General features: G+C 43.2%; 1 protein-coding gene across 1 annotated transcript in view; it reads left to right on the top strand.

Moving 5' to 3' along the window:
- Positions 1-27,457, top strand: part of ank2a (ankyrin 2a, neuronal) — a 110,107-nt gene that overhangs the window by 68,040 nt on the left and 14,610 nt on the right. The window contains exons 30-41 of the mRNA XM_060915646.1: positions 107-261; positions 6,706-6,917; positions 7,013-7,217; positions 7,360-7,456; positions 7,698-7,926; positions 9,511-9,636; positions 9,800-9,922; positions 15,588-15,620; positions 15,708-15,729; positions 18,481-21,745; positions 23,039-23,223; positions 25,342-27,421. Of these exons, the coding sequence (XP_060771629.1) occupies positions 107-261; positions 6,706-6,917; positions 7,013-7,217; positions 7,360-7,456; positions 7,698-7,926; positions 9,511-9,636; positions 9,800-9,922; positions 15,588-15,620; positions 15,708-15,729; positions 18,481-21,745; positions 23,039-23,223; positions 25,342-27,421 (6,732 nt within the window). The remainder of the gene's footprint in view (positions 1-106; positions 262-6,705; positions 6,918-7,012; positions 7,218-7,359; positions 7,457-7,697; positions 7,927-9,510; positions 9,637-9,799; positions 9,923-15,587; positions 15,621-15,707; positions 15,730-18,480; positions 21,746-23,038; positions 23,224-25,341; positions 27,422-27,457) is intronic.

Genomic DNA, 27,457 nt, shown 5'->3' with positions numbered 1-27,457 from the left:
TATATATATATATATATATATATATATATATATATATATATATATATATATATATATATATATATATAAACCTTCTTTCGCTCTCTGTGTATGTGTTTGTGTACAGACCAGTGATAGTGGAGATTCCTCACTTTGCGGCTCTGCGTGGTTCTGAGCGAGAACTTGTGGTTCTGCGCAGTGAGACAGGAGAGAGCTGGAGAGAACACCACTGTGAGCACACTGAGGAGGAACTCAACCAAATCCTCAACGGCATGGATGAGGGTCAGTCCATACACCGTCCATACTCCATACACCGTGACCCCACCACCTCTGACCTGTTTACTCCACTCTACACCCTACACTCTGTACACTACACCCTATACACTACACCCTACTTTTGACACTTTATTCCTTTCACCCTGCAACCTACATCCTGCACTATGCTTCCTAAACCCTGCACCTACAACTTACATCAGAGTGTGTGCAGAGACTAGTTATGACTGTATAACTAAAAAGGAGAGCCAGAAGGTAACAAAGACATGAGGGCATGATGGGACATAACACAGCCAGACACTCCACTGTCAACAAACCTGAGTAAATGTGTGAAAGGGTGGGCAGGAGGATTGGTATGCATCCCTGTTTCCCAAAACAATCTATGCTGAGAACCTTCAAAATCTGTGCTTTTACCCAAGAGCAAAGCTCGTCTCGTCTCGTCTCGTCTTCTTCCGCTTATCCAGGACCGGGTCGCGGAGGCAGCAGTCTAAGCATGGAAGCCCAAACTTCCCTTTCCCCAGACACCTCGGCCAGCTCCTCGGGAAGAACACCGAGGCGTTCCCAGGCCAGCCGAGAGACATAGTCCCTCCAGCGTGTCCTGGGTCTTCCCCGGGGCCTCCTCCCGGGGGCACATGCCTGGAACACCTCCCCAGGGAGGCGTCCAGGAGGCATCCGAAAAAGATGCCCGAGCCACCTCAGCTGGTTCCTCTCGATGTGGAGGAGCAGCGGCTCTACTCCGAGCTCCTCCCGAGTGACTGTGCTTCTCACCCTATCTCTAAGGGAGCGCCCAGCCACCCTGCGAAGGAAACTCATTTCAGCCGCTTGTATCCGCGATCTTGTTCTTTCTGTCATTACCCAAAGCTCATGACCATAGGTGAGAGTCGGAACGTAGATCGACCGGTAAATTGAGAGCTTCGCCTTTTGGCTCAGCTCCTTCTTCACCACGACGGACCGGTAAAGCGACTGCATCACTGCGGAGGCTGCACCGATCCGCCTGTCGATCTCACGCTCCATCCTTCCCTCACTCGTGAACAAGATCCCGAGATACTTAAACTCCTCCACTTGAGGCAGGACTTCTCCACCAACCTGGAGAGGGCAAGCCACCCTTTTCCGGTCGAGAACCATGGCCTCGGACTTGGAGGTGCTGATTCTCATCCCAGCCGCTTCACACTCGACTGCAAACCGCCCCAGTGCATGCTGAAGGTCCTGGTTTGAAGAAGCCAACAGGACAACATCATCCGCAAAAAGCAGAGATGAAATCCTGTGGTTCCCAAACAGGATTCCTTCCGGCCCCTGGCTGCGCCTAGAAATTCTGTCCATAAAAATTATGAACAGAACCGGTGACAAAGGGCAGCCCTGCCGGAGTCCAACATGCACTGGGAACAGGTCTGACTTACTGCCGGCAATGCGAACCAGACTCCTGCTCCGTTCGTACAGGGACCGGACAGCCCTTAGCAAAGAGCCCCGAACCCCATACTCCCGAAGCACCCCCCACAGAATACCACGGGGGACACGGTCGAATGCCTTCTCCAGATCCACAAAGCACATGTGGACTGGTTGGGCAAACTCCCATGAACCCTCGAGCACCCTATGAAGGGTATAGAGCTGGTCCAGTGTTCCGCGACCAGGACGAAAACCGCATTGTTCCTCCTGGATCCGAGGTTCGACTATTGGTCGAATTCTCCTCTCCAGTACCCTGGAGTAAACTTTCCCTGGGAGGCTGAGAAGTGTGATTCCCCTATAATTGGAGCACACTCTCCGGTCCCCTTTCTTAAAAAGAGGGACCACCACCCCAGTCTGCCACTCCAGAGGCACTGTCCCCGACCGCCACGCGATGTTGCAGAGGCGTGTCAACCAAGACAGCCCCACAACATCCAGAGACTTGAGATACTCAGGGCGGATCTCATCCACCCCCGGTGCCTTGCCACCGAGGAGCTTGCAAACCACCTCAGTGACTTCGGCTTGGGTAATGGACGAGTCCACCTCGGAGTCATCAGCCTCAGTCTCCTCAGTGGAAGACATGACGGTGGGATTGAGGAGATCCTCAAAGTATTCCTTACACCGCCCGACAATGTCCCCAGTCGAGGTCAACAGCTCCCCACCCGCACTGTAAACAGTGTTGGCAGAGTACTGCTTCCCCCTCCTGAGGCGCCGGACGGTTTGCCAGAATTTCTTCGAGGCCGACCGATAGTCCTTCTCCATGGCCTCCCCGAACTCCTCCCAGTTCCGAGTTTTTGCCTCCACAACTGCCCGAGCTGCAGCACGCCTGGCCTGCCGATACCCGTCGGCTGCCTCAGGAGTCCCGGAGGTCAACATGGCCCGATAGGACTCCTTCTTCAGCTTGACGGCATCCCTTACTTCCGGTGTCCACCACCGGGTTCGGGGATTGCCGCCACGACAGGCACCGGAGACCTTGCGGCCACAGCTCCGAACAGCTGCGTCCACAATGGAGGTAGAGAACATGGTCCACTCAGACTCAATGTCCCCCGCCTCCCTCGGAAGCTGGGAAAAGCTCTCCCGGAGGTGGGAGTTAAAGACCTCCCCAACAGAGTGCTCGGCCAGACGTTCCCAGCAGACCCTCACCATACGTTTGGGCCTGCCAGGTCTGTCCAGCTTCCTCCTCCGCCAGCGGATCCAACTCACCACCAGGTGGTGATCAGTTGACAACTCAGCCCCTCTCTTCACCCGAGTGTCCAAGACATAGGGTCGGAGATCAGATGACACGACTACAAAGTCGATCATCGACCTCCGACCTAAGGTGTCCTGGTGCCACGTGCACTTATGGACACCCCTATGCTCGAACATGGTGTTCGTTATGGACAAACTGTGACTAGCACAGAAGTCCAATAACAAAACACCACTCGGGTTCAGATCGGGGAGGCCGTTCCTCCCAACCACGCCCCTCCAGGTGTCACTGTCGTCGCCCACGTGAGCATTGAAGTCCCCCAGTAGCACAATGGAGTCCCCAGTCTGAGCACCCCTCAGTACCTCTCCCAGGGACTCCAAGAAGGCCGGATACTCTATACTGCTATTTGGCCCGTAGGCACAAACAACAGCAAGAGCCCTCTCCCCAATCCGAAGGCGCAGAGAGGCGACCCTCTCGTTCACTGGGGTAAACTCCAACACATGGCGGCTGAGCTGGGGAGCTATAAGGAAGCCCACACCAGCCCGCCGCCGCTCACCATGGGCGACTCCAGAGAAGTGGAAAGTCCAGCCCCTCTCGAGGAGCTGGGTTCCAGAGCCCAAGCTGTGCGTGGAGGTGAGCCCGACTATCTCTAGCCGGTACCTCTCAACCTCCCGCACAAGCTCAGGCTCCTTCCCCCCCAGCGAAGTGACATTCCATGTCCCAACAGCCAGCCGCTGTGTCCGGGGATCAGGTCGTCGAGGCCCCTGCCTTCGATTGCCACCCAATCCACACTGCACCAAACCCCTACTGCTACCTCTGTGGGTGGTGAACCCACAGGAGGTCGGGCCCACGTCACCTCTTCGGGCTGAGCCCGGCCGGGCCCCATGGGCAAAGGCCCGGCCACCAAGCGCTCGCATACGAGCCCCAACCCCGGGCCTGGCTCCAGGGTGGGGCCCCGGCTGCGTCCTACCGGGCGACGTCACGGTCCTGGATTTTTTCTCCATAGGGTTTTTTTTTTTGGTGAACTGCTCTTGGTCTGGCCTGTCACCTAGGACCTGTCTGCCTTGGGAAACCCTAACAGGGGCATAATGCCCCCGACAACATAGCTCCTAGGATCATTCAAGCACACAAACCCCTCCACCACAATAAGGTGGCAGTTCTAGGAGGGGAAGCAAAGAGCAAAGCTATTAGAAAAAAAGCTTGACTGAACAAATAGGTTTTCAGCCTAGACTTAAATAATGAAACTGTATCTGAGTCCCAAGCACTAATTGGAATGCTGCTTCATAACTAGGGGCACCCTGCTGTAGTCTTCATTATTCTATGTACTAATAAAGAGCCTGCATCTTTTGATTGATGCATGATTAAAAGGCCAAACATTTCCTCAGATATTATGGTGCAAGACCACTTAATGCTTTATTAGGCTATTAATAGTATTTTATAATCAGTGTGGAGCCAGTGCATTATGGATAAGAGAGAGCTGATGTGATCATATTTTCTGGTGCACATAAGGACATTATGGACTAACTGGTGCTTGCTTATGGAACATCCAGACAGTAAGGCATTACAATAATCCAACCTAGACGTAACAAAAATATGAACTAGTTTTTCTGCACCATGTAATGAGATATTCCTTATCTTAGCAATATTTCTGAGATAAAAAATACTATCCTAGTAATATTATCTACATGAGTTTCAAATGAAAGACTGGAGAGACTGGGGTCAATAATCACACAATGGTCTTTCATATTCCTCAACTTAATAAAGTTAGACATCTGGCTTTACTGAAACATATACACTACCGTTCAAAAGTTTGGGGTCACCCAGACAATTTTGTGTTTTCCATGAAAAGTCACACTTTTATTTACCACCATAAGTTGTAAAATGAATAGAAAATATAGTCAAGACATTTTTCTGGCCATTTTGAGCATTTAATCGACCCCACAAATGTGATGCTCCAGAAACTCAGAGGCTGTCCACACGGCAACGGATTCAGGTGAATCTGATAAAATTGTTTATCGTTTCGGCCTGGTGTCTACACGGCACCGGTGTTTTGGGTGCCCCAAAATGATATTTTTTGAGAACGGGTTCCAGAGTGGAAAAATCTGGCAACGGCGCCGTTGCGAAGTCGTCTGGATGAGTAGAACGGATTTGTTTACGATGACGTCACAACCACATGACTAGTACAAGCAGCACTCTCGCTGTTTTGTATGAACCACTGCATTGCATTCACTTTTGTATACAGCTTTTCTTTTAAATAAACAAGTAACTGAACCATTTCTTGAATTTCTTTTTTTTTATTGGATAAGACTGCTTTTCAAAATGTTCACACACAATAGAAAAAGTTATATAAATTATATAAAAATGCTTTTCAAAATGTTCACACACAATAAGAAAATTAAGTTATATAAAACTATGCACACTAATAAAGCTAATTTGTACACACAGAAGGCACGATTTCCTCACGTAGTCGCAGCCATCTTCTTGTTGTGTGCTTGTTCCTGTGAGTGCTTCACGCCGGGTAGAGGAAGGGGTTTATGCGCATGCGTCTACTTCTTCTATTGTTCTGGTATCTCCGATGGGACCGTCTTACAGCGCACGTAGAGGTGTGGCATGTGTATTGCATCGTTTTCAGCAAGCGTTGCGTTGCCATATGTACCTGATATTTTACTGATCCGTTGCCCATGTGGACGCGATATTTTTTTTAATAAAATCTGGTTGCCGTTGTCGTGTGGATGTAGCCTCAATCTGCTCAAAGGAAGGTCAGTTTTATAGCTTCTCTAAAGAGCTAAACTGTTTTCAGCTGTGCTAACATGATTGTACAAGGGTTTTCTAATCATCCATTAGCCTTCTGAGGCAATGAGCAAACACATTGTACCATTAGAACACTGGAGTGACAGTTGCTGGAAATGGGCCTCTATACACCTATGGAGATATTGCACCAAAAACCAGACATTTGCAGCTAGAATAGTCATTTACCACATTAGCAATGTATAGAGTGTATTTCTGATTAGTTTAAAGTGATCTTCATTGAAAATAACAGTGCTTTTCTTTCAAAAATAAGGAAATTTCAAAGTGACCCCAAACTTTTGAACGGTAGTGTAGCTGTGTGTATTCGGCAGAGCAGTGAAAGATAATACTGTTTTTGAATAATTGTACCCAGAGATATATACAGATATATGCAGTGTGCATAGAACAGAGCCTTCTGGAACACCAAACATTACATTAAGCATAGGGAAGCCACTATTAACATCTACAAACCAATAACGATCAGTCACATAAGACCTGAGCCAAAAAAGAGCCAATCCCTCCAGCAATATTTTCTATTCTCACTCGAATAATACAATGATCTACAGTATCAAAAGCTGCACTGATCGAGCAACACGAGCATTTAGACACAACCATGATCAGGGGCCAATGTCCATCATTTGCTACTTTATCCATCACCATCTCAGTATTATGATGAGGCCTTAATCCTGACTGAAAGACTTCAAGCTATGTAAGTCTGAGCTTAATTGCTGAGGTACAACCTTTTCTAGGATCTTAGAGATAAAGCAGAGGTTTGTTATCTGTTATTTGTTAGCTGAAAAGGTCAAGTTTGAAGGCCAAGTTTTTCATCAGTGGTTTGGTAACTCCGAATCCCCTAGGTTTTACTAATGCTAAAAGCCAAAATTGAGAGCTCAACCAGATGCTCAGCACCATTATTGAGAATGAAACCCCAAAGCTCTAACCCCTAAGCCTCAACTCTATATGAGCTAAATGGAAGAGTGTACTAGCTGCTTTCAGTGAAAATTATGCCCTATTAATGACATATTATTGTGCCGGTTCAGAATTGGACTCTCCCGAGGAACTGGAGAAGAAGCGTATCTGCCGCATCATCACTCGTGATTTCCCACAGTTCTTTGCAGTGGTGTCTCGGATACGGCAGGACAGTCACCTGATTGGTCCAGAGGGGGGAGTTCTTAGCAGCTCTTTGGTTCCTCAGGTGCAGACGGTGTTTCCTGAGGGAGCTCTAACCAAGAGGATCCGTGTCGGACTGCAGGTAGCACACGCACACCCACAGCCACACACACAGAAACACACACAGAAACACACACACAGATAAGCTCTGCCTCTTTCTGTGCGCTTGTGCAACAGGCTCAGCCAATAGGGCCTGAGGTAGTGAAGAGGATTCTAGGTAATAAGGCAACATTCAGCCCCATTGTTACTTTGGAGCCTCGGAGACGCAAATTCCATAAACCCATCACCATGACGATCCCCATTCCAAAAACCTCCACCAGTCAGAGCAGCAATGACATGCTGGGGGAGACGCCCACTCTGCGTTTACTGTGCAGCATCACAGGTGTGTGTGTGTGCTTTTTTTTTAAATTGAGGTTAGTGCTAGATTTAGCATAGCGTTCATAAGCTGCATGAATAATCATGCCAGTGGAAGGTTCTCACAAGGACAAATGTGCCAAGACAAACGTGTGTGTGTGTGTGTATAGGAGGTACCACCCCAGCACAGTGGGAGGACATCACCGGTTCGACTCCTCTCACCTTCATTAATCAGTGTGTCTCCTTCACTACCAATGTCTCGGCTCGGTGAGTGTCTCCTCTCAGTATGCCTCAGCAGGTTCTACTTCACTCTTCTGTGTTCCTCGAGTTTCTTGTTCCAGGTTCTATAGTTTTAGTCCCTTGTTCTCTCATTTTCCCTGTTGTGTTTATTAGAAAACTAACACATTAATAACAGTAATGAGTCAGTGTCAGGAGTAGAGCCCACACCCTTGTGGTGACTCCAGAACCACAGAGCTGATGATGATTTTTCTCCTGGGATGGGTGTCAGGTTCTGGCTGATAGACTGCCGTCAGATTCAGGAGTCCGTGATGTTCTGTGCACAGCTGTATAGGGAGATCATTTGTGTTCCTTACATGGCCAAGTTTGTCATCTTCGCTAAGACACTAGACCCAATCGAGGCACGGCTGCGCTGTTTCTGCATGACCGATGACAAGATGGACAAGACTCTGGAACAGCAGGAGAACTTTACGGAGGTGGCACGCAGCCGAGACGTGGAGGTAAACTGACGAGCACAGGGGCATGATAGAAAATGCAGTTCTGTGTGTGTGTTTATCAATGAGAGAAAAACCTGCAATGTTGTGTATTTATATCCACATGGAACTGTAGAGTAAAGACAAGTGTAAGGTGAGTGTGTAAGCAGAGACAAGAGACAGGTGTGCATGTGTGTGTGAGCAAAGATGAGTGTGAGGTGGTGTGTGAGCAGAGATAAGTGTGTCATAAGAGTTAGAGAGTTAAACACTATGGTAGGCATATTAGGTGAACATTTAAATTCAGTCTAAATTGCTTGAAACTGTTCTCATTGAATTCAGAACTGAATGCTGAACAACATACTTTTTACAGAATTAAAATATGTTTAGCCATTATTGAGATATTACAAATCAAAATTGAAGAAACAGCTTAATTTTTAGAAAACTGTTGTAATAGTATGTATTAGGATAACGTGGTCCAAAATGGGCCTCATTAATGAATGAGATCAAATGTTTTTTCTTAATAACTTTTTTATTTTTCAAAATATTTACATGGAAATTGGCAGGCACATAGATGGTTATATACTGAATACAAAATTTGAAAAATTAGGCAAAACCCATTATGCAAATTAGTATTTAATTAGCATGAAGAATGGATGCATCCCAGTCAGGAATGTCATTCACATCTACCATTCTCTATCAAAATAAAAAAGTAATAAAAGAAAATTTCTAATACCCTCTTTGTGCTCTCTAGACCATTGTAATTCTCAAAAGGAGGGCCTACTAGTGTTTATATGAAGGAATATAAATGATTCTTATTTCAATTAATATTCACAGCTTTCAAGGCTAACCTCGAAAAAACTGTGTGATCCACATCCAATAAACAATTCCATTTATTTGAATTGAAATTGACACTCGCGTTTCTAACTTCCGTTTTTTTTAATATCTTTCCGACCACTAAGATTGTAATATTTTTAATCAGAACAACTACATTTATATTCTAAAATAGTTATTTATTTACACGAATCAGTTTGATTTGGAAAAAAAAGTAGATAAAGCTATGAAAACTAACCTCAAAATCTCCTGTGAATCATAACATCAAAACTAGCTGACGGAAAATTTTGCTAAATACTTCATCAGAAACAGTGAGAGCTAGAGAACATCCCTATAGGGGTTATCTCACTAATATCCATGAGGAATCCAGTCGGAAACCGATCAGAATAGAGCCTGACCACTTTCCTGCGACTCAAAAAGCACTGGCAGTTTCCTCGAGTTTCACGCAAGCAGAGTGTACTCTGTTGTACCAACTTCAACCTGCTGTTACTCCCAAAGTACTGAACAGATCTTAATGAGATTAATTTCTTTGGAAAGCAGAAATTATAAGCTTTTTAATGATGGTATTCATGATAGAAAATATTCAAGCGTTAAGCAATGATAGATTTGGAAACTTAGATGATCTGCATGCACAATTTTCACAGCACGGCCAACAAGCATCTGATATGCCTAACTATAGATTAGGTCTCAGAGGTAAATGAGTTAAGCAGAGGATCTAGGTTAATGACCTGATCTCAGCTCAGCATCAGTGTGTGATTTCAGATGGACGCTGTATTTCAGGTTCTAGAAGGAAAGCCCATTTTTGCGGATTGTTTTGGAAACCTCGTTCCTCTGACTAAAAGTGGACAGCACCATGTCTTCAGCTTTTATGCCTTCAAGGAGAACCGTCTTGCTCTCTTCATCAAGGTACACTTGCATTTACATTATCACATGGTGAGACATGGAATAAAACAATCATCGTCCAATCACAACTCTATACTAATAAACAGCTAATAAAAATTTGGAATTGATTGATTGATTGATTGATTGATTGATTGATTGATTGATTGATTGATTGATTGATTATCAGATCCGTGACAGTGCACAGGAGCCGTGTGGTCGACTTTCATTTACCAAAGAACCAAGAACGTACCGCAGCCTGAACCACAATGCCATCTGCAACTTGAACATCACACTTCCTGTTTACTCAAAGGTAACACACACACACACATACACACACACAGGATCTGTGTGTTAATTTCCACACTGACTACAATATCCTACTCATGATGTTTAAAGCTGATCACCCAATGTAGTATAACCCATTCTAAGTGCTGTTATTCCTGACCATCACAGTTCTGCCAGGGGAACATATTACATCGTGCTTATTACATCACTTCCAAACTCTGGAACTGTGCTCTAGAGGGCATCGGGAATGCTCTAGAACCCTAGAACTATTTTAAGTAATGAGGATAAATCCAGCAGAAGCATGACATTGATGTTAAAAACATGGGTACTGAAAGCTTGGTGGACAAGACAAGCATGGCATTACTCAGACAAGAGTAGATCTGCAGGACTTTGTGGTCTGAATCCTGAGTCTAACATTAACATTTATCACTGCATTAGGAATATTGGTGTCTGTCCAATCCGAAACAACTTGCATGTAGGATTGCTACTGTAAGGCCATAGACAGCATAGCCAGCGATGCACATGAGCTGAGTATAACATCCAACTCATAGCTCACCTCCGTATAAGCTGTTCAGGGTCAATCACCCATTCAGCTGCCAGAGCAGACTAAAATAATTCTGGAAAACTTTGATTACAAAAACCACAAAGAAGTATCCTAGAACTAGATTGAAGGTAGCCAGACAGATGTCCCCCTCAGACTCTATGACAGACCAACGGGAATCTGGAACTCCATCACAGATTGCTGGTCCTGATATGTCTCGTCTACCTACCTTCAAACCACTAGTAGTATCAACCTACAATGTACATACTCTGTACCCAAAAGGGAAGACCCATCAGCTATTCATGGGCTGCAACGATGCAGGCGTTGACATTGTTGGCATCCAAGAACATCAGCTAGTAACATCATCCTCTACTGAAGGGCTATGGTCAGATGATAAGAACTGGGTCCTTATTTACAGCTCAGCCACCAGAGACTAGGAGGTGTTGGACTCATGATGTTGAAATACATACACAAGTGCCTGCTAAGTGTTAATTCTGTCAGCCAGAGAATATTAACTGCCACATTCCATGGTAACCCTCAGCTCACCATTACAGTCATCTATGGACCAACAGAGGCTGCCAGCACAGCAGAAAAAGATGACTTCTACAGCTCACTCAAAACCCACCTGGACAAGGTGAAGAAACATGACAAACATCTTATAATTGGTGACTTTAATGCTAGAATTGGTCTGGACAGCCACATATCCCACCCAATGGTGATTGGACCCCATTGCTTTTACAGCGAAACAAACAACAACAGGGATTGCCTTGTGAATCTTTGCCTAGAACACAAGCTTCGCCCAGCACAGACTAGATTCCCTCATCCCAGAAGTCGCCTTTGGACCTGGATGCACCCAGGAGGTTCTACCCATCAACTAGACCACATTCTCATCAACAGCAAATGGGTGAACTCCTTGCGAAACTGCAGAGTGTGCAACTCTGTGGAGCTGGATTCACAGCATTGCATTGTCAGTGTATACATCACCACCAGTCTTCATACATCCAAAGAGAAACCCTGTCCAAGGCCCAGATTTGACTGGAAGAAGCTCAAGGACAGCCAAATCAAGACTAAATTTCAGATTGAGCTCTCAAACCATTTTAAAGACCTCCACCTTGCATATACCACAACATCAATCACAGATAGGTATGAAAGTTGGAGAAGATTGTGGCAGAAAAGGTGGTTGGAAAATGCAAACCCTGTGGAATGCCCAGCTGGGTGTCACACAAAACCTTGAAGCTGCGGCAAGAGAGAGATGAAACAAAGAAGAAATACCTGCTTGCAAGAAGCCAGAAGTCAAGAGAGGCGTGGAGAAAGCTCAATACCAGCTTGAACGGGTTGTACAGGGTTGATGAACTAGCTTTCATACAACAGCAGATAGAAGACCTTCAAGAAGCCGACAAAAAGGGTGACTATAACACCATTTGGAAAATCATCAACTCTATCTCTGGCCAGAATAGAAGATCTAACCCTAAGGTGAAGAAACTAGATGGTTCAGCTCCAACCAGTGATGGCAAGCTCCTTGCTGAATGGAGACAGTACTTCTCTGACTTACTCAATAACGACTGTGGATCACCAACAGCTGTTCTCCCATCACTTGCTGATCAGGACCTATCCATATGTGTTGGCCCACCCACTTTAGAGAAAACACAAAAGGCAGTCAAAGACATGAAGAATAATAAAGCTGCAGGTCTGGACTTTGCAATCACTGCCGAAGCCCTCCAAGAGGATGGAAACGTAATGGCAAACATCTCATCTCATCTCATCTCATCTCATCTCATCTCATCTCATCTCATTATCTCTAGCCGCTTTATCCTTCTACAGGGTCGCAGGCAAGCTGGAGCCTATCCCAGCTGACTACGGGCGAAAGGCGGGGTACACCCTGGACAAGTCGCCAGGTCATCACAGGGCTGACACATAGACACAGACAACCATTCACACTCACATTCACACCTACGGTCAATTTAGAGTCACCAGTTAACCTAACCTGCATGTCTTTGGACTGTGGGGGAAACCGGAGCACCCGGAGGAAACCCACGCGGACACGGGGAGAACATGCAAACTCCACACAGAAAGGCCCTCGCCGGCCCCGGGGCTCGAACCCAGGACCTTCTTGCTGTGAGGCGACAGCGCTAACCACTACACCACCGTGCCGCCCTAATGGCAAACATCATTCACAAATTCTGCATGAAAGTCTTCACAACACATATGCCCCCAAGCAATGGATTACTAATGTCATTGTTCCCTTGCCAAAGAAAGGGGATCTTAGCCTCATGACCAACTATAGAGAGATTACACTAATGTCTATTGCTGCCAAGGTGTACAACAAGATACTGTTGATGAGAATAACAGACCATGTGGATCCGCTAGTAAGGAAAAACCAGGCTGGTTTCCGCCCAGGCAGAAGTTGCACTCAGCAAATGCACACCCTGCGAAGGATCATGGAAGCCTTTGGAACCTACCAACTTCCAATGACAAGTCACTTTTATTGACTTTAAAAAGACATTTGATTCCATCAACAAAAGCATCATGTTCTCCATTCTATGCCACTATGGCATCCTAGTGGCCATTGTCAAAGCAATCGATACACTCTACACCAACTCCAAGAGTGCCATCATTGTGGATGGGAACATCTCTGACCCATTTCATGTGACAACCAGGGTACTGCAAGGAGATGTTCTTGCTTCATTCTTATTCTCTGTTGTTATTGACTTTTTAATGAAGAAATCAACGGAGAACACAGACTCTGACGTAGTTACCCATCCTCGTCAATCTAGGAGACACCCTGCTAAAATCCTAAATGACCTAGATTTCGCTGACGACATTGCCTTGCTTGAGTCATCCATACCTAGGGCACAGGCACAATTTTCCAAATCATCAGCTGAAGCAAAAGAACTAGGTCTTGTCATCAGTGTTCCCAAGACCGAGTATATGACCATCAACTGCAACCCACAGCCACCTCTGGAAGTATACAGACATCCAATAAACCATGTATCCAACTTTAAATACCTGGGATTCATGATGGCATCTAGTAACAGTGACCTAACCAGGCGAAAGACACTTGCATGGACTGCTTTCTGGAAACTAGAAAAGATCTGGAGAAGCCCATCAATGCCCATGGCAACTAAACTCAAACTTTTCAACACCATCTGTGTGACAGTGTTTCTGTATGGATGTGAATCCTGGGTACCATTGGTCAACATGGAAAACAAGATAAATGCATTTGCCACATCCTGTTATAGAATCATGCTTAACATCAAATGCCTTAACTGTGTGAGCAATGCTCAGATCTACAAAATGACAAACACCCAGCCCCTCATCAACACTCTATGGCAGCGTCAGCTACGCTTCCTTGGACACACCCTTAGGATGCCAGAAGAAGAGCCATGCAGGAGGTACGCCTTCTATGCTCCAGCCCGTGGCAAAAGGCGTCCAGGTCGACAGAGGACAAGCTATCTGAACTATATACAGAAACTGTTAGGGGACACAGAGGGCAATTTGTGCCCTGATGCAATTGCTGTGTTGGCTGCAGATCAAAGGCAATGGATGGGACTCATGGTCGCCTGCAAAAAAAATGCAGCCGAAGGATGATGATGATGAGGAATATTAATGTGTGTGTATTTAGAGTATGTTTGGTTAATGTTCACACATATATACATACGTACGTGTACACACACACACACACACACACACACACGTGCATCTCAAACAATTACAATATCGTGAAAAAGTTCAATATTTTCCATCAGTTGTCTAAGTAAGTGAAAATTTTATATATTCTCGACTCATTACATGTAAACTAAAATGTTTCAAGCATTTTTATATTTTCATTTTGATAATTATTGGCTACAGTGCAAAAATGTAAAAAAAAATCTCAAAATACAAGAATATTTCATTTTGAGTTTGAGTAAAACAGGATAAATATCATGTATCTCTTGGTCTAGTTCAGTACACACAACCACAATCATGAGGAAGACTGCTTTGACAATTATGCAGAAGGTGATCATCAACAATCTCCGCAAGGAGGGTAAGCCACAGAAGGTCATTGCTGAAAAGGCTGGCTGGAAAAGGTGCACAAGCAACAGGGATGACTGCAGCCTTGAGAGGATTGTCAAGAAAAGTTGATTCAAGAATTTGGGAGAGCTTCACAAGGAGTGGACTGAGGCTGGTGTCAGTGCATCAAGAACCACCATGCACAGACATCTTCAGGAAAGGGGCTACAACTGTCGCATTCCTAATATCAAGCCACTCCTGATCCAGAGACAATGTCAGAAGCATCTTACCTGGGCTAAAGAAAGAAAGAACTGACTATTGTTAAGTGGTCCAAAGTCCTCTTTTCAGATGAAAGTAAATTTTGCATTTAATTTGGAAATCAAGGTCCTAGAGTCTGGAGGAAGAGTGGAGAAACACAGAATCCAACGTGTTTGAAGTCCAATGTAAAGTTTCCACAGTCACTTCATGCTTCCATCTGCTGACAAGCTTTATGGACATGCTAATTTCCTTTTCCAGCAGGACTTAGCACCTGCCCACAGTGCCAAAACTACTACCAAATGGTTTGCTGACCATGATATTACTGTGCTTGATTGGCCAGCCAACTCGCCTGACCTGAACCCCACGGAGAATCTATGGGGTATCGTCAAAAGGAAGATGAGAAACACCCAACCCAAAAATACAGACAAACTGAAAGGCGCTATCAAACCAACCTGGCCTTCAGTAACGCCTCAGCAGTGCCACAGGCTGATCGCCTCCATGCCACACCACATTGATGCAGTAATTCATGGTAAAGGAGCTCCAGCCAAGTATTGAGTGTATAAATACTTTTCAGAAGTTGGACATTTCTGTATTGTAATTCCTTTTTTGATTGATCTTAGGAAATATTCTAATAATTTGAGATACTGGATTTCTGATTTTCATGAGCTATAAGCAGTAATCATCATAATTCAAATAAAAAAGGCTTGAAATATTTCACTTTACGTGTAATGAATATATAATATATGAAAGTTAGCCTTTTTGAATTAAAGTATGAAAAAAATGAACTTTTTTTATGATGGTCTAATTGTTTGAGATGCACTAGTATATATCCTGAACGTTAACCAAACACCAAACATTCTCCCTCTCTCTCTCTCTCTCTCTAAACATTTTCTGTTTTTAGGAGTCTGATTCAGACCAGGATGCTGATGAAGAGGTAAAATCACATCAAACCTCCTTCACTATGTATCTATTAGATATAAAACGTGTGCATGAAGTCATAAAAAATTTTTTTTCTTTACAGAGTGAGAAGACCCATGACAAATGTAAGCCTGAGTGTTTAATATTTCTAAATAAATAAGTTCTCTTTATTCTGTGAGTGCAAATATAAATGATAATAGAATTAATTTTCAGACTGATATTAACAGTGGGTATTTAAATGGATCCTTGACTAATATGCTGTGGCTGAAATACACTTCCCTTACGTTTCATTTCTGTTTTTCTCACAACTCCATATAGCATGAAATGTAAAGATAGACATGGCCTTGTTCCTATACTGTGTTAAACCCTTGTTTGCTTCCCCTTATTTCTCCAATTATTTTCAGTTAAAAAACACTAAATTTTTCAAACCTACAGCTGATGGAATCTCATAATTTTACTCTGCTGTGTACCTCGTACACTCGCTAGTAAGCATGCTGCCTGGCTCGCAATCTGGTTGTACTTATCACACAAAGTAGATAGAAAACTGGTACAACTATGTAGTGAGTTTAGGGACAGAAATCAGTTTAGGGTCATGTTTCTTTTGTGATGCTTAGTCCATGACTTCTCTCTCTCTCTCACACACACACACACGTGCGCACGCACGAATCATGGGGAAGCTGATGGTTAAAACAGTACAGGAACACAGGACATACTTCTGACTCTGTAATCAATATAACTAATCTTCTCTTCATGGAGTTCTGAATTTTACTAATTTTCATTTGTAATGAACTAAACAATTTAGTAAAAATGAAAAGTCCAAGATGTCCCTTTAACACAAATGAGCTGAGACGTTTCAGTGTGTTTCCCCCACAGTTCAAAGACATGCAGATTCGGTAAAAATACCCAGCTACTTGGGTTGCACAAGCCAGTGTATACTTAGTGCCGGTCCCAAGCCCAGATAGATTGGGGAGGGTTGCATCAGGAAGGGCACCCGGTATAAAACCTTCGCCAAAGTAAAGGGATTGAAAATCAATTGGGGCTTTGCCCTGTATTCTTTCCCTGTCACAAAACTGTGTACTATGTGACAAATCAAATAAATAAAATTAAATGTGTGAAGTTTTAAGTTAATGCATGTGCTATTAATTTCATGTAAGTGACAGAAGTTTGGCTCACCCCCGTTGTGATGTGATTCAGGACACAGTGAGACGTGTCTCATCATCATCTCTAGCCGCTTTATCCTTCTACAGGGTCGCAGGCAAGCTGGAGCCTATCCCAACTGACTACGGGCGAAAGGCGGGGTACACCCTGGACAAGTCGCCAGGTCATCACAGGGCTGACACATAGACACAGACAACCAGTCACACTCACACCTACGGTCAATTTAGAGTCACCAGTTAACCTAACCTGCATGTCTTTGGACTGTGGGGGAAACCGGAGCACCCGGAGGAAACCCACGCGGACACGGGGAGAACATGCAAACTCCGCACAGAAAGGCCCTCGCCGGCCCCGGGGCTCGAACCCAGGACCTTCTTGCTGTGAGGCGACAGCGCTAACCACTACACCACCGTGCCGCCCAGTGAGACGTGTTTTAGCTATAAACATCATGTAACGTTATGGGGACAGCAACTAGATGGTTTACGTTAGTGAAAACCCACTAAGCCCCACCCCTCAGCTGATGCCCATAAAGTGTGCAGGAGGAAAGCAGGAAGTAATGTGGACAGCTACGTAAAATTGTGAATTATTACTGCTATAAATAATAGTGAGAGTATTGTGTGGGTCAATAGACATCCATTACTGTAAAATTAAAGTAGCAGATTTCACACACTCAACACTTCTCACACACTGAACACAATATCACACACATGTTTCCAATACCTGAGCATGTCCCACACACTCAACACTTCTCACATACATCTCTCTCACACACACACACACACACATACACACACACACACGTTTCCAACACTGAGCATGTCCCAACTACTCAACACGTCTCACACACACGTTACACACGCTGAAGACATCCCACACACTGAGCATGTCCCACACACTCAACACATTTCACACAAAATACATCTCACACACTCAGCATGTCTCAGCTGTTCATTTGGATTAAAGGGAAAATGAGGATATTTTATTTTTCATCAATCATTTATTGTGTAACTGCATGAATATCCATTTGTTGCTTTGCATGGAAATAACTTGACTTACACATGCAACATTATATATATATATATATATATATATATATATATATATATATATATATATATATATATGTCTGTGTTTCCTCTACTTCATTTCTATTTCTATTTTTGTTCTATTTATGTTTTCTGATGATTCATTGTCTCACTCAGAATCATAATAAATCATTTCAATCACTTAATTAGGATATATAACTAAAATTACCACAGCATCTGAAGAGATATAAGCTTACTATTAATAATAATAATAATAATAATAATAATAATACGGACTCCATGTTAAATCATTGGGTAGTGTGTGTGTGTGTGTGTGTTTCTGTTCCTGAACAATCTTGAGATTGTCTCTGTTTCACTGCGTTGTTCATTGATGTTTTATTTTCAGTTTTCTGTAATTTTTCTCACTTTTGTGCGTGGGTGTATGAAAACTCAAATATAACATGTTTAAGCACAAGTTATTTCCTGCAAATTGTGTCCTGGCACATTTTCTTTATTTCCCTTTGCTTAGCTGCTAGCCATAAATCCCCGGATCCATCGGTGTGATATAATAATTTATTTATTTAAATATTATGGACTTTACCCCACATCTGACTGTGTTTCACCTGCGCTGACCAGTTATCCAATGTTTTTGTCCTCTTCATTTCCCTTTTGTTCTGTAAATCTGTTTTACTGAAGATGAGGATGAAACTGAATCAACAGAATTCTCCACACTGCACACACACATGGTTCACGATCCAGCAACGCTCGCCAGTCCTGATCTCCTCTCAGATGTCTCAGATATGAAGCAGGATCTTAATAAAATATCAGGCTTCCTGACCAATGAGCTTTCAGAGCCATCTCTCATGGATGCATTAAAATACCCTCTAGATAATGAGGGTGAAGAGGAGCCATTTGAGATAATTGAAAAGATCAAAGGGGACTTGGAGAAGGTGGGAAAGATTCTAAACGTTGAAAGCTTTGGTAAGGAAACTGAAAAATCTACATGTAGTGATAAAGAGGCAGCAGAAGAGAAAAGGCAGATAGTTGAGCCTTTACTTAGTGAGGTCAGAATCACAAGAGCCACTGACTGTAATTCTGTGCCCCAAAAGGATGCATCTGAAATTATTTCACATCTTAGTACAGATTTGGAGAGCTATCTCCAGCACCTGCCTGTGACTGCTCATCCTGTCCAAGAAGAGAATATCATCGAAGAAACATTTACGGAAGTTGTGCTACCTCAGAAGCGTCATCCTCCAAGAATAAAAAAACCAGCAAGAAAGAAGCTGAAAGAGAGAGAGTTTGTAAGCTGTAGCTCTGAAGATGAGCTGGAGAGGATGAGCTCTGAGGAATCACTCGATGGAGACACACTTCTCGGAGACTCTGAGTTTGAAGTGCCACCTGTGTCTCCTAAAGTTGTGGAGACTCCCATTGGGTCCATCAAAGACAGAGTCAAAGCACTGCAGAAGAAAGTGGAAGAGGAGGAAAAGGAGACAAGTGTCAAAGTCAGAGAGGTGAGACAAGTGACTGCCGTCTCAAGCAAAGCTTTCCTGTCCACGAGAGAAATGGAGGAAAATTACACTCCAACTTCTAAATCTCCAAAATCCCCTCGGTCTCAGACTGAGAGAATAGAGCACTCCATGTCTGTGAAGGAGCTGATGCAGGCATTTCAAACTGGACAGGACCCGTCAAAGAGCAAATCTGGACTTTTTGAACATAAAGCAATTACTAAGCTAGCGGTTACGTCTGCAACAAAAGATTCTGAGGAAACTAAAAATGTTCAAATATCTGACCTACAAACTTCAGAAATTAAACCATCAACAGAAGAGATCAATGCTCAGAGCATCAAGGGAGGATCATTACAAATCATCCATGACCAATATCAACAAAATAAGATTGTGATTAGTGATGAAATTTTACATGAGCAGGCACGAAGAATATCAGAGGATCCTAGTGTTAGCAAAACTTGTGTGGACTTTTCACTTAATAACAAAGACTCCTGGAAACCAAGCAGGCTGCAAAGTGAGAAAACACTGGTTAGTGTAAGAGACAAAATATATAAATCACCTTCAAATATGTCATTTGATTATGAGGAAGAGGGTAAGGAAGAGATATTATTCAGTGAGGATAAAATCATAGAAAATAAAGAATGCTCTAAGGAACTGTGTCAAGAGAAAATACAAGCTAAAGACTCAACAGTAACTTTGGAAGTGTGGCACCATGAAGAAGAACAGTGCAGTCCTGAAATACTGCATTATGAAAAACTAAGCACCAGGCATGAACGGAGAATATCTGAAGAACCACAGATTAGCCCAGACCGGAAACCTTCTGAAGACTTCAGTGCTGTTATCAAAGAGGAACTCAAGGAGAGTCCAGAGTATCAGATGTTTATCCAAGCAGCAGGTCCATTGCCAGTCAGCTCCACCTCGTATATCGAGACTTGTATTATACAAGACAGCAGTCAGGTGGAGCACAATGCTGTGGAACACCATTCACAGAAGCCAAAGCCAGCAGTCTGTTTTGCTCCTGCAGTGGTCCAGAGTGAGAAATATATTTCAACAATAATTCACGATGAGGAAATAAATGAAAAACTCAAGAGGAGCATGCAAACAGATGAAGATTCAACAGAAACTATGTTCAAGAGCAGGATACCTAGAACACGTGTAGGAGAGTATGAAGCTTATGAAGAATTTAAACAAACTGTAAATACAAGTCCCGAAATGCTAATCATAAGTGACCAGAAGGTTAAATCACCCACGGAGCCAGAAGACCAGCCTGAGGAGAAGAGTGTAATGCAATTAGAATACACAGAAAGTGGAAGTCCAACTAAAAGTGCAGTCCAAACAAGACTTGAAGAAACACAAGAGACAGAAGAAAAAGACCAGCAAGCTCAAGACACAAAGCAAGTGGCATTTTATATGGAGATCAAAAGTCCAGTCCATGCAGAGCTGGAGTTCACGCAAATGTCACCTAAAGATATCAAAAGCCAAGTACAAGCAGAGCAGGAAATCAGTTTTCAGGGTGAAAGAGATCAGTTGAGTCAGGATATGTGCAGCCATGAGGAAATTGTGGAGTCTGAAGAATTTCAGAAAATTCAGCAAATGTTATCCAGACCACATGACCTGGAAGACCCACAACCTATAATGAGTGATCTTAAAATAAACTCACCAAAGATGACACCTGATGAAGAGGATCTTTCTTCTCATAAGTCTCCTGACTCAGTTCAGCTATCATCAACAGAAATCAAAACAGTCCAAACAGAGCTTGAGGAAAGATACTTACATGAGACCGAGGAAGTCCAACATGTATATATAACTACAATGGAAAGGATGATTGTTACAGAAACGCAAACACAAACTCACACAGAAGAGAGAATAGGTTTTACTGTAAAATCTGGAATTTCAGATCAGAATCTGGATGACAGCAATGAGACTCTTGTACCGGAGGAAACTAAACAAATTAGAGGAATTTATAAGATTTCTTCTGAAGTTCAGGAAAGTCAGCAAATTCCTTATTCCACATCCTCTACATCTAGCTCTGGTGTCCTCAGTGACCTACAGGACATAATAAGTGATCCTGAAAGTGGATGCAAATCAGACTGTCAGGAAATAACACCTGGCAATGAGGATTTCTCTACTCACAAGCCTCCTGACTCTGTGCAAGTATCATCCAGAGAAATCAAAAGTCCAGTCCAAACAGAGAGAACAGGTTTACATGATGCAGAAGAAGACCATGAGCATGTGTATAAGACTACAGTGGAAAAATTTTCACTTTCAGAAATCCAAACACAAATCCAGACAGAGGAGGAAAGAAGTGTTAATGTGGGAGTGGATATTCCAGTTCAGGATCTGGATGACACCTATCAGGATTATACATTTAAGGAAACTAAACAAACTAAAGATATTTGTGACATTTCCTCTGAGGAAACTGCTGAGTCTGAAGAGTATCAGCAAATTCAGCACAGGTTGTATAGTGCTGTTAACCGTCATGACCTACAGCCTGTAATGACAGGTGATCTTGAAAGTGCCTGTCAGGTAGACCCCCAGGAGACTATATCTGATAAAGAGGATCTCTCTTTTCACAAGTCTCCTTACTCAGTTCAGGTATCAACAAAAGAAATCAAAAGCCCAGACCAAACAGAAAGAACAGGTTTACATGAGACAGAAGAAGATGAACAGCATGGGTATAAGACCGAAGTGGAAAGTTGTTCACCTATAGAAATGCAAACAAAAATCCAGACAGAGGAGGAACTAAGTGTTAATGTGGGCGTGGATATTCCAGTTCAGGCTCTGGATGACACCTATCAGGAGTGTGCACTTAAGGAAATTAAACAAACTAGAGATATTTGTGAGATTTCCTCTGAGGAAACTGCTGAAGAAATTCAGCAAAGGTTGTATAGTGCTGTTAACCTTCGTGACCTACAGCCTGTAACGACAAGTGGACCTGAAAGTGCCTGCGAGGAGGACCCCCAGGAGATTACACCTGATAAAGAGTATCTCTCTTTTCACAAGTCTCCTGACTCAGTTCAGGTATCATCAAAAGAAGTCAAAAGCTCAGATGAAACAGAGCTTGAAAAAAAACATTTACATGAGACCGAGGAACTCCAGCATGTATATATAACTACAGTGGAAAAAACAACTGTTACAGAGACCAAAACACAAGCTCACACAGAGGAAATAGGTTTTACTGTAGAATCTGGAATTTCAAATCAGAATCTGGATGTCAGCTGTGAGGCTCCTGTATCTGATGAAACAAAACAAATTGGAGGAATTTATGAAATCATTTCTTCTGATGAATTTCAGGAAAATCAGCAAATGCCTTATTCCACATCCTCTACATCTAGCTCTGATGTCCTCAATGACCTACAGGACATAACAGGTGATCCTGAAAGTGGATTCAAATCAGACTTCCAGGAAATGACACCTGGCTATGAGGATTTCTCTACTTGCAAGTCTCCTGACTCTGTGCAGGTATCATCCAGAGAAATCAAAAGCCCAGTCCAAACAGAAAGAACAGGTTTACATGTGACAGAAGAAGATGAACAGCATGGGTACAAGACTGAAGTGGAAAGTTGTTCACCTACAGAAATGCAAACAAAAATCCAGACAGAGGAGGAACTAAGTGTTAATTTGGGAGTGGATATTCCAGTTCAGGATCTGGATGACACCTATCAGGAGTGTGCACTTAAGGAAATTAAACAAACTAGAGATATTTGTGAGATTTTCTCAGAGGAACCTGCTGAGGAAATTCAGCAAAGGTTGTATAGTGCTATTAACCTTCATGACCTACAGCCTATAATGATGAGTGGACCTGAAAGTGCCCGCCAGGTAGACCCCCAGGAGATTACACCTGATGAAGAGGATCTCTCTTTTCACAAGTCTCCTGACTCAGTTCATGAAATATCAGAAGAAATCAAAAGCCCAGTCCAAACAGAAAGAACAGGTTTACATGTGACAGAAAAAGATGAACAGCATGGGTACAAGACTGAAGTGGAAAGTTGTTCACCTACAGAAATGCAAACAAAAATCCAGACAGAGGAGGAACTAAGTGTTAATTTGGGAGTGGATATTCCAGTTCAGGATCTGGATGACACCTATCAGGATTGTGCGCTTAAGGAAATTAAACAAACTAGAGATATTTGTGAGATTTCCTCAGAGGAACCTGCTGAGGAAATTCAGCAAAGGTTGTATAGTGCTATTAACCTTCATGACCTACAGTCTGTAATGACAGGTGATCCTGAAAGTGCCCGCCAGGTAGACCCCCAGGAGATTACACCTGATGAAGAGGATCTCTCTGTTCACAAGTCTCCTGACTCAGTTCATGAAATATCAAAAGAAATCAAAAGCCCAGACCAAACAGAAAGAACAAGTTTACATGAGACAGAAGAGGATGAACAGCATGGGTATAAACCTGAATTTGAAAGTTGTTCACCTACAGAAATGCAAACAAAAATCCAGACAGAGGAGGAACTAAGTGTTAATGTGGGAGTGGATATTCCAGTTCAGGATCTGGATGACACCTATCAGGAGTGTGCACTTAAAGAAGTTAAACAAACTAGAGATATTTGTGAGATTTCCTCAGAGGAACCTGCTGAGGAAATTCAGCAAAGGTTGTATAGTGCTATTAACCTTCATGACCTACAGTCTGTAATGACAGGTGATCCTGAAAGTGCCCACCAGGTAGACCCCCAGGAGATTACACCTGATGAGGAGGATCTCTCTGTTCACAAGTCTCCTGACTCAGTTCATGAAATATCAAAAGAAATCAAAAGCCCAGACCAAACAGAAAGAACAAGTTTACATGAGACAGAAGAAGATGAACAGCATGGGTATAAAACTGAAATGGAAAGTTGTTCACCTACAGAAATGCAAACAAAAATCCAGACAGAGGAGGAACTAAGTGTTAATGTGGGAGTGGATATTCCAGTTCAGGCTCTGGACGTCACCTATCAGGAGTGTGCACTTAAAGAAATTAAACAAACTAGAGATATTTGTGAGATTTCCTCAGAGGAACCTGCTGAGGAAATTCAGCAAAAGTTGTATAATGCTATTAACCTCCATGACCTACAGCCTATAATGACGAGTGGACCTGAAAATGTCTGCCAGGTTGACCCCCAGGAGATTACACCTGATGAAGAGGATCTCTCTTTTCACAAGTCTCCTGACTCAGTTCAGCAATCATCAAAAGAAATCAAAAGCCCAGACCAAACAGAAAGAACATCTTTACATGAGACAGAAGAAGATGAACAGCATGGGTACAAGACTGAAGTGGAAAGTTGTTCACCTACAGAAATGCAAACAAAAATCCAGACGGAGGAACTAAGTGTTAATGTGGGAGTGGATATTCCAGTTCAGGATCTGGATGACACCTATCAGGATTGTGCGCTTAAGGAAATTAAACAAACTAGAGATATTTGTGAGATTTCCTCAGAGGAACCTGCTGAGGAAATTCAGCAAAGGTTGTATAGTGCTATTAACCTTCATGACCTACAGTCTGTAATGACAGGTGATCCTGAAAGTGCCCGCCAGGTAGACCCCCAGGAGATTACACCTGATGAAGAGGATCTCTCTTTTCACAAGTCTCCTGACTCAGTTCATGAAATATCAAAAGAAATCAAAATCCCAGACCAAACAGAAATAACAAGTTTACATGAGACAGAAGAAGATGAACAGCATGGGTATAAAACTGAAATGGAAAGTTGTTCACCTACAGAAATGCAAACAAAAATCCAGACAGAGGAGGAACTAAGTGTTAATTTAGGAGTGGATATTGCAGTTCAGGCTCTGGATGACACCTATCAGGAGTGTGCACTTAAGGAAATTAAACAAACTAGAGATATTTGTGAGATTTCCTCAGAGGAACCTGCTGAGGAAATTCAGCAAAAGTTGTATAATGCTATTAACCTCCATGACCTACAGCCTATAATGACGAGTGGACCTGAAAGTGTCTGCCAGGTTGACCTCCAGGAGATTACACCTGATGAAGAGGATCTCTCTTTTCACAAGTCTCCTGACTCAGTTCATGAAATATCAAAAGAAATCAAAAGCCCAGTCCAAACAGAAAGAACAGGTTTACATGAGACAGAAGATGATGAACAGCATGGGTATAAGACCAAAGTGGAAAGTTGTTCACCTACAGAAATGCAAACAAAAATCCAGACAGAGGAGGAACTAAGTGTTAATGTGGGAGTGGATATTCCAGTTCAGGCTCTGGATGACACCTATCAGGAGTGTGCACTTAAGGAAATTAAACAAACTAGAGATATTTGTGAGATTTCCTCAGAAGAACCTGCTGAGGAAATTCAACAAAGGTTGTATAGTGCTATTAACCTTCATGACCTACAGCCTAGAATGACGAGTGGACCTGAAAGTGTCTGCCAGGTTGACCCCCAGGAGACTATATCTGGTAAAGAGTGTCTTTCTTCTTCTGACTCAGTGCAAGTATCATCAACGGAAATCAAAAGTCCAGTCCAAATACAGCTTGAGGAAACACATTTACATGAGACAGAAGTGGAAGACCAGCATGAGTTTATGACTATAGTCGAAAAGTTGTCACCTCCAAAAAGCCCAGACCAACCAGAGCAGGAAATAAATGTTGAGGTTGAAGATGATTGTTTAGTTCAAGATCGGCATGACAGCTACATAGTTTCTCCAGTTGAAAAAACTAAACAAATAAGAGGAATTGATGAATTTTACTCTGTAGAAACTGCCAAGTCTGAAAGATTTCAGGAAATTCAGCAATCATTGTCTAGACCAGACAATTTAGAAGACCTACAGCCTGCATTGACGAGTGATCTTAAAAGTATATGCCAAGGAGACTCACTGGAGTCTTCATCTTTTAAAGAGGATTCGTCTTCTAATAAGTCTCCTGACTCCATCGAGCCAAGTCCAACCAAGGACTTTCCATGTCCTGACTCCTTAGAGACAAGTCCCACAATCCAGAGACCAGGCTCCAAAAGCCCAGAGCTCTTACATCAAGCCAGCAATGACTCACAAAGCAGCCAGCTTGCAGTCAGCTTCACAGAAAACATAGAGTTAGAAATTAGTAATGAAATGATAATCCAAAGAGAAGCTGAGATTCCAGGCTTACAGTGCCTTTCAACTCGCTTAAAGTCACATACATCTCCACTGGATGAAGAAAACCTGCAAAGCAGTGGTCTGGTACAAAGACAGGCTACACCAAATGAAGAAATTATATATATGGATATGAAAATTAAAACATTTGATGAAATGAAGGATCCTGAAATGCAGAGGTTTGATTCAGCCAATTCAGTAGAGCTTTTGGTGAAGGATGCGATGAGGACAGAAGGAATGTTAATCCTAAATGAGGATAACGCATCTGTATATTCTGAAATTCCTGATACACAGGAGCCATCGGCGCCTTTACAGCCATTTCTAGAGGGAAATGATGAGGAAGCTCAAGAGAACAGTGAATTGAAAAATCAGTTCACTCCTGAGGAAAAGATGTTCAAGATGGCAGCAAAAATCCGGGTCTTTGATGAAATTGAAAAGGAAACCAAAACAAGAAAGGTTAGATTTGATTTCACCGCTTTATCCCAGGATAGAGATGATGAGCTGCAGCAAAAGGAAGAGCTTTGGTCCTGTGATGAAAGTCCACTAGATTATGAAGAGGAAGACACAAACCAGAAGTGTGGACCTGAGTCCAGTACTGTGTTGTCTTCATACCGACAGTCAGAGAAGTGCGATAACGCACCACTAACTGAACCACCACAAGAGGAAACTGAACAAGCCTTGAGGGAAATTCAGGTCTCAGGGTGTAGTTACAGTCATGAATATGGAGCTTCAGATTTGAGAGGTGAGATGGAGATGGAAGGATTACCTATGCAAATTCACATTGACAAAAAGGAGTTGAGCCATGAAGATGTTTCTCCTGAGTGCCTTATTAAAAAAGACAAGGCTGACACAATGGAGGCTTTGGCTGAGGATTCAGCTGCACTGTTAGTGGACAACAAAACTGATAGCAACTCTGATATTGCATGTCACATCATCGATGAGAAAACTGGAGAAATGCCTCAGTCTTTAGTTGACACTGTGTTTCCTGTGTGTGATGGGAAAGCTAAGGAAGATTATCAGCCACATCTGTATGGTTATGAAGATGATCATTCAGTTGGTGCTGAAAAGTCTCCAGATGAAAAGGACAGCCCCCAAACTGTCCT

The sequence above is a fragment of the Neoarius graeffei genome, chromosome 3, assembly GCF_027579695.1.
Source record: "Neoarius graeffei isolate fNeoGra1 chromosome 3, fNeoGra1.pri, whole genome shotgun sequence".
Taxonomy (NCBI): Eukaryota; Metazoa; Chordata; class Actinopteri; order Siluriformes; family Ariidae; genus Neoarius; species Neoarius graeffei.
The sequence above is the reverse complement of the archived record's forward strand: the minus strand, read 5'-3'. Positions and strand labels throughout refer to the sequence as shown.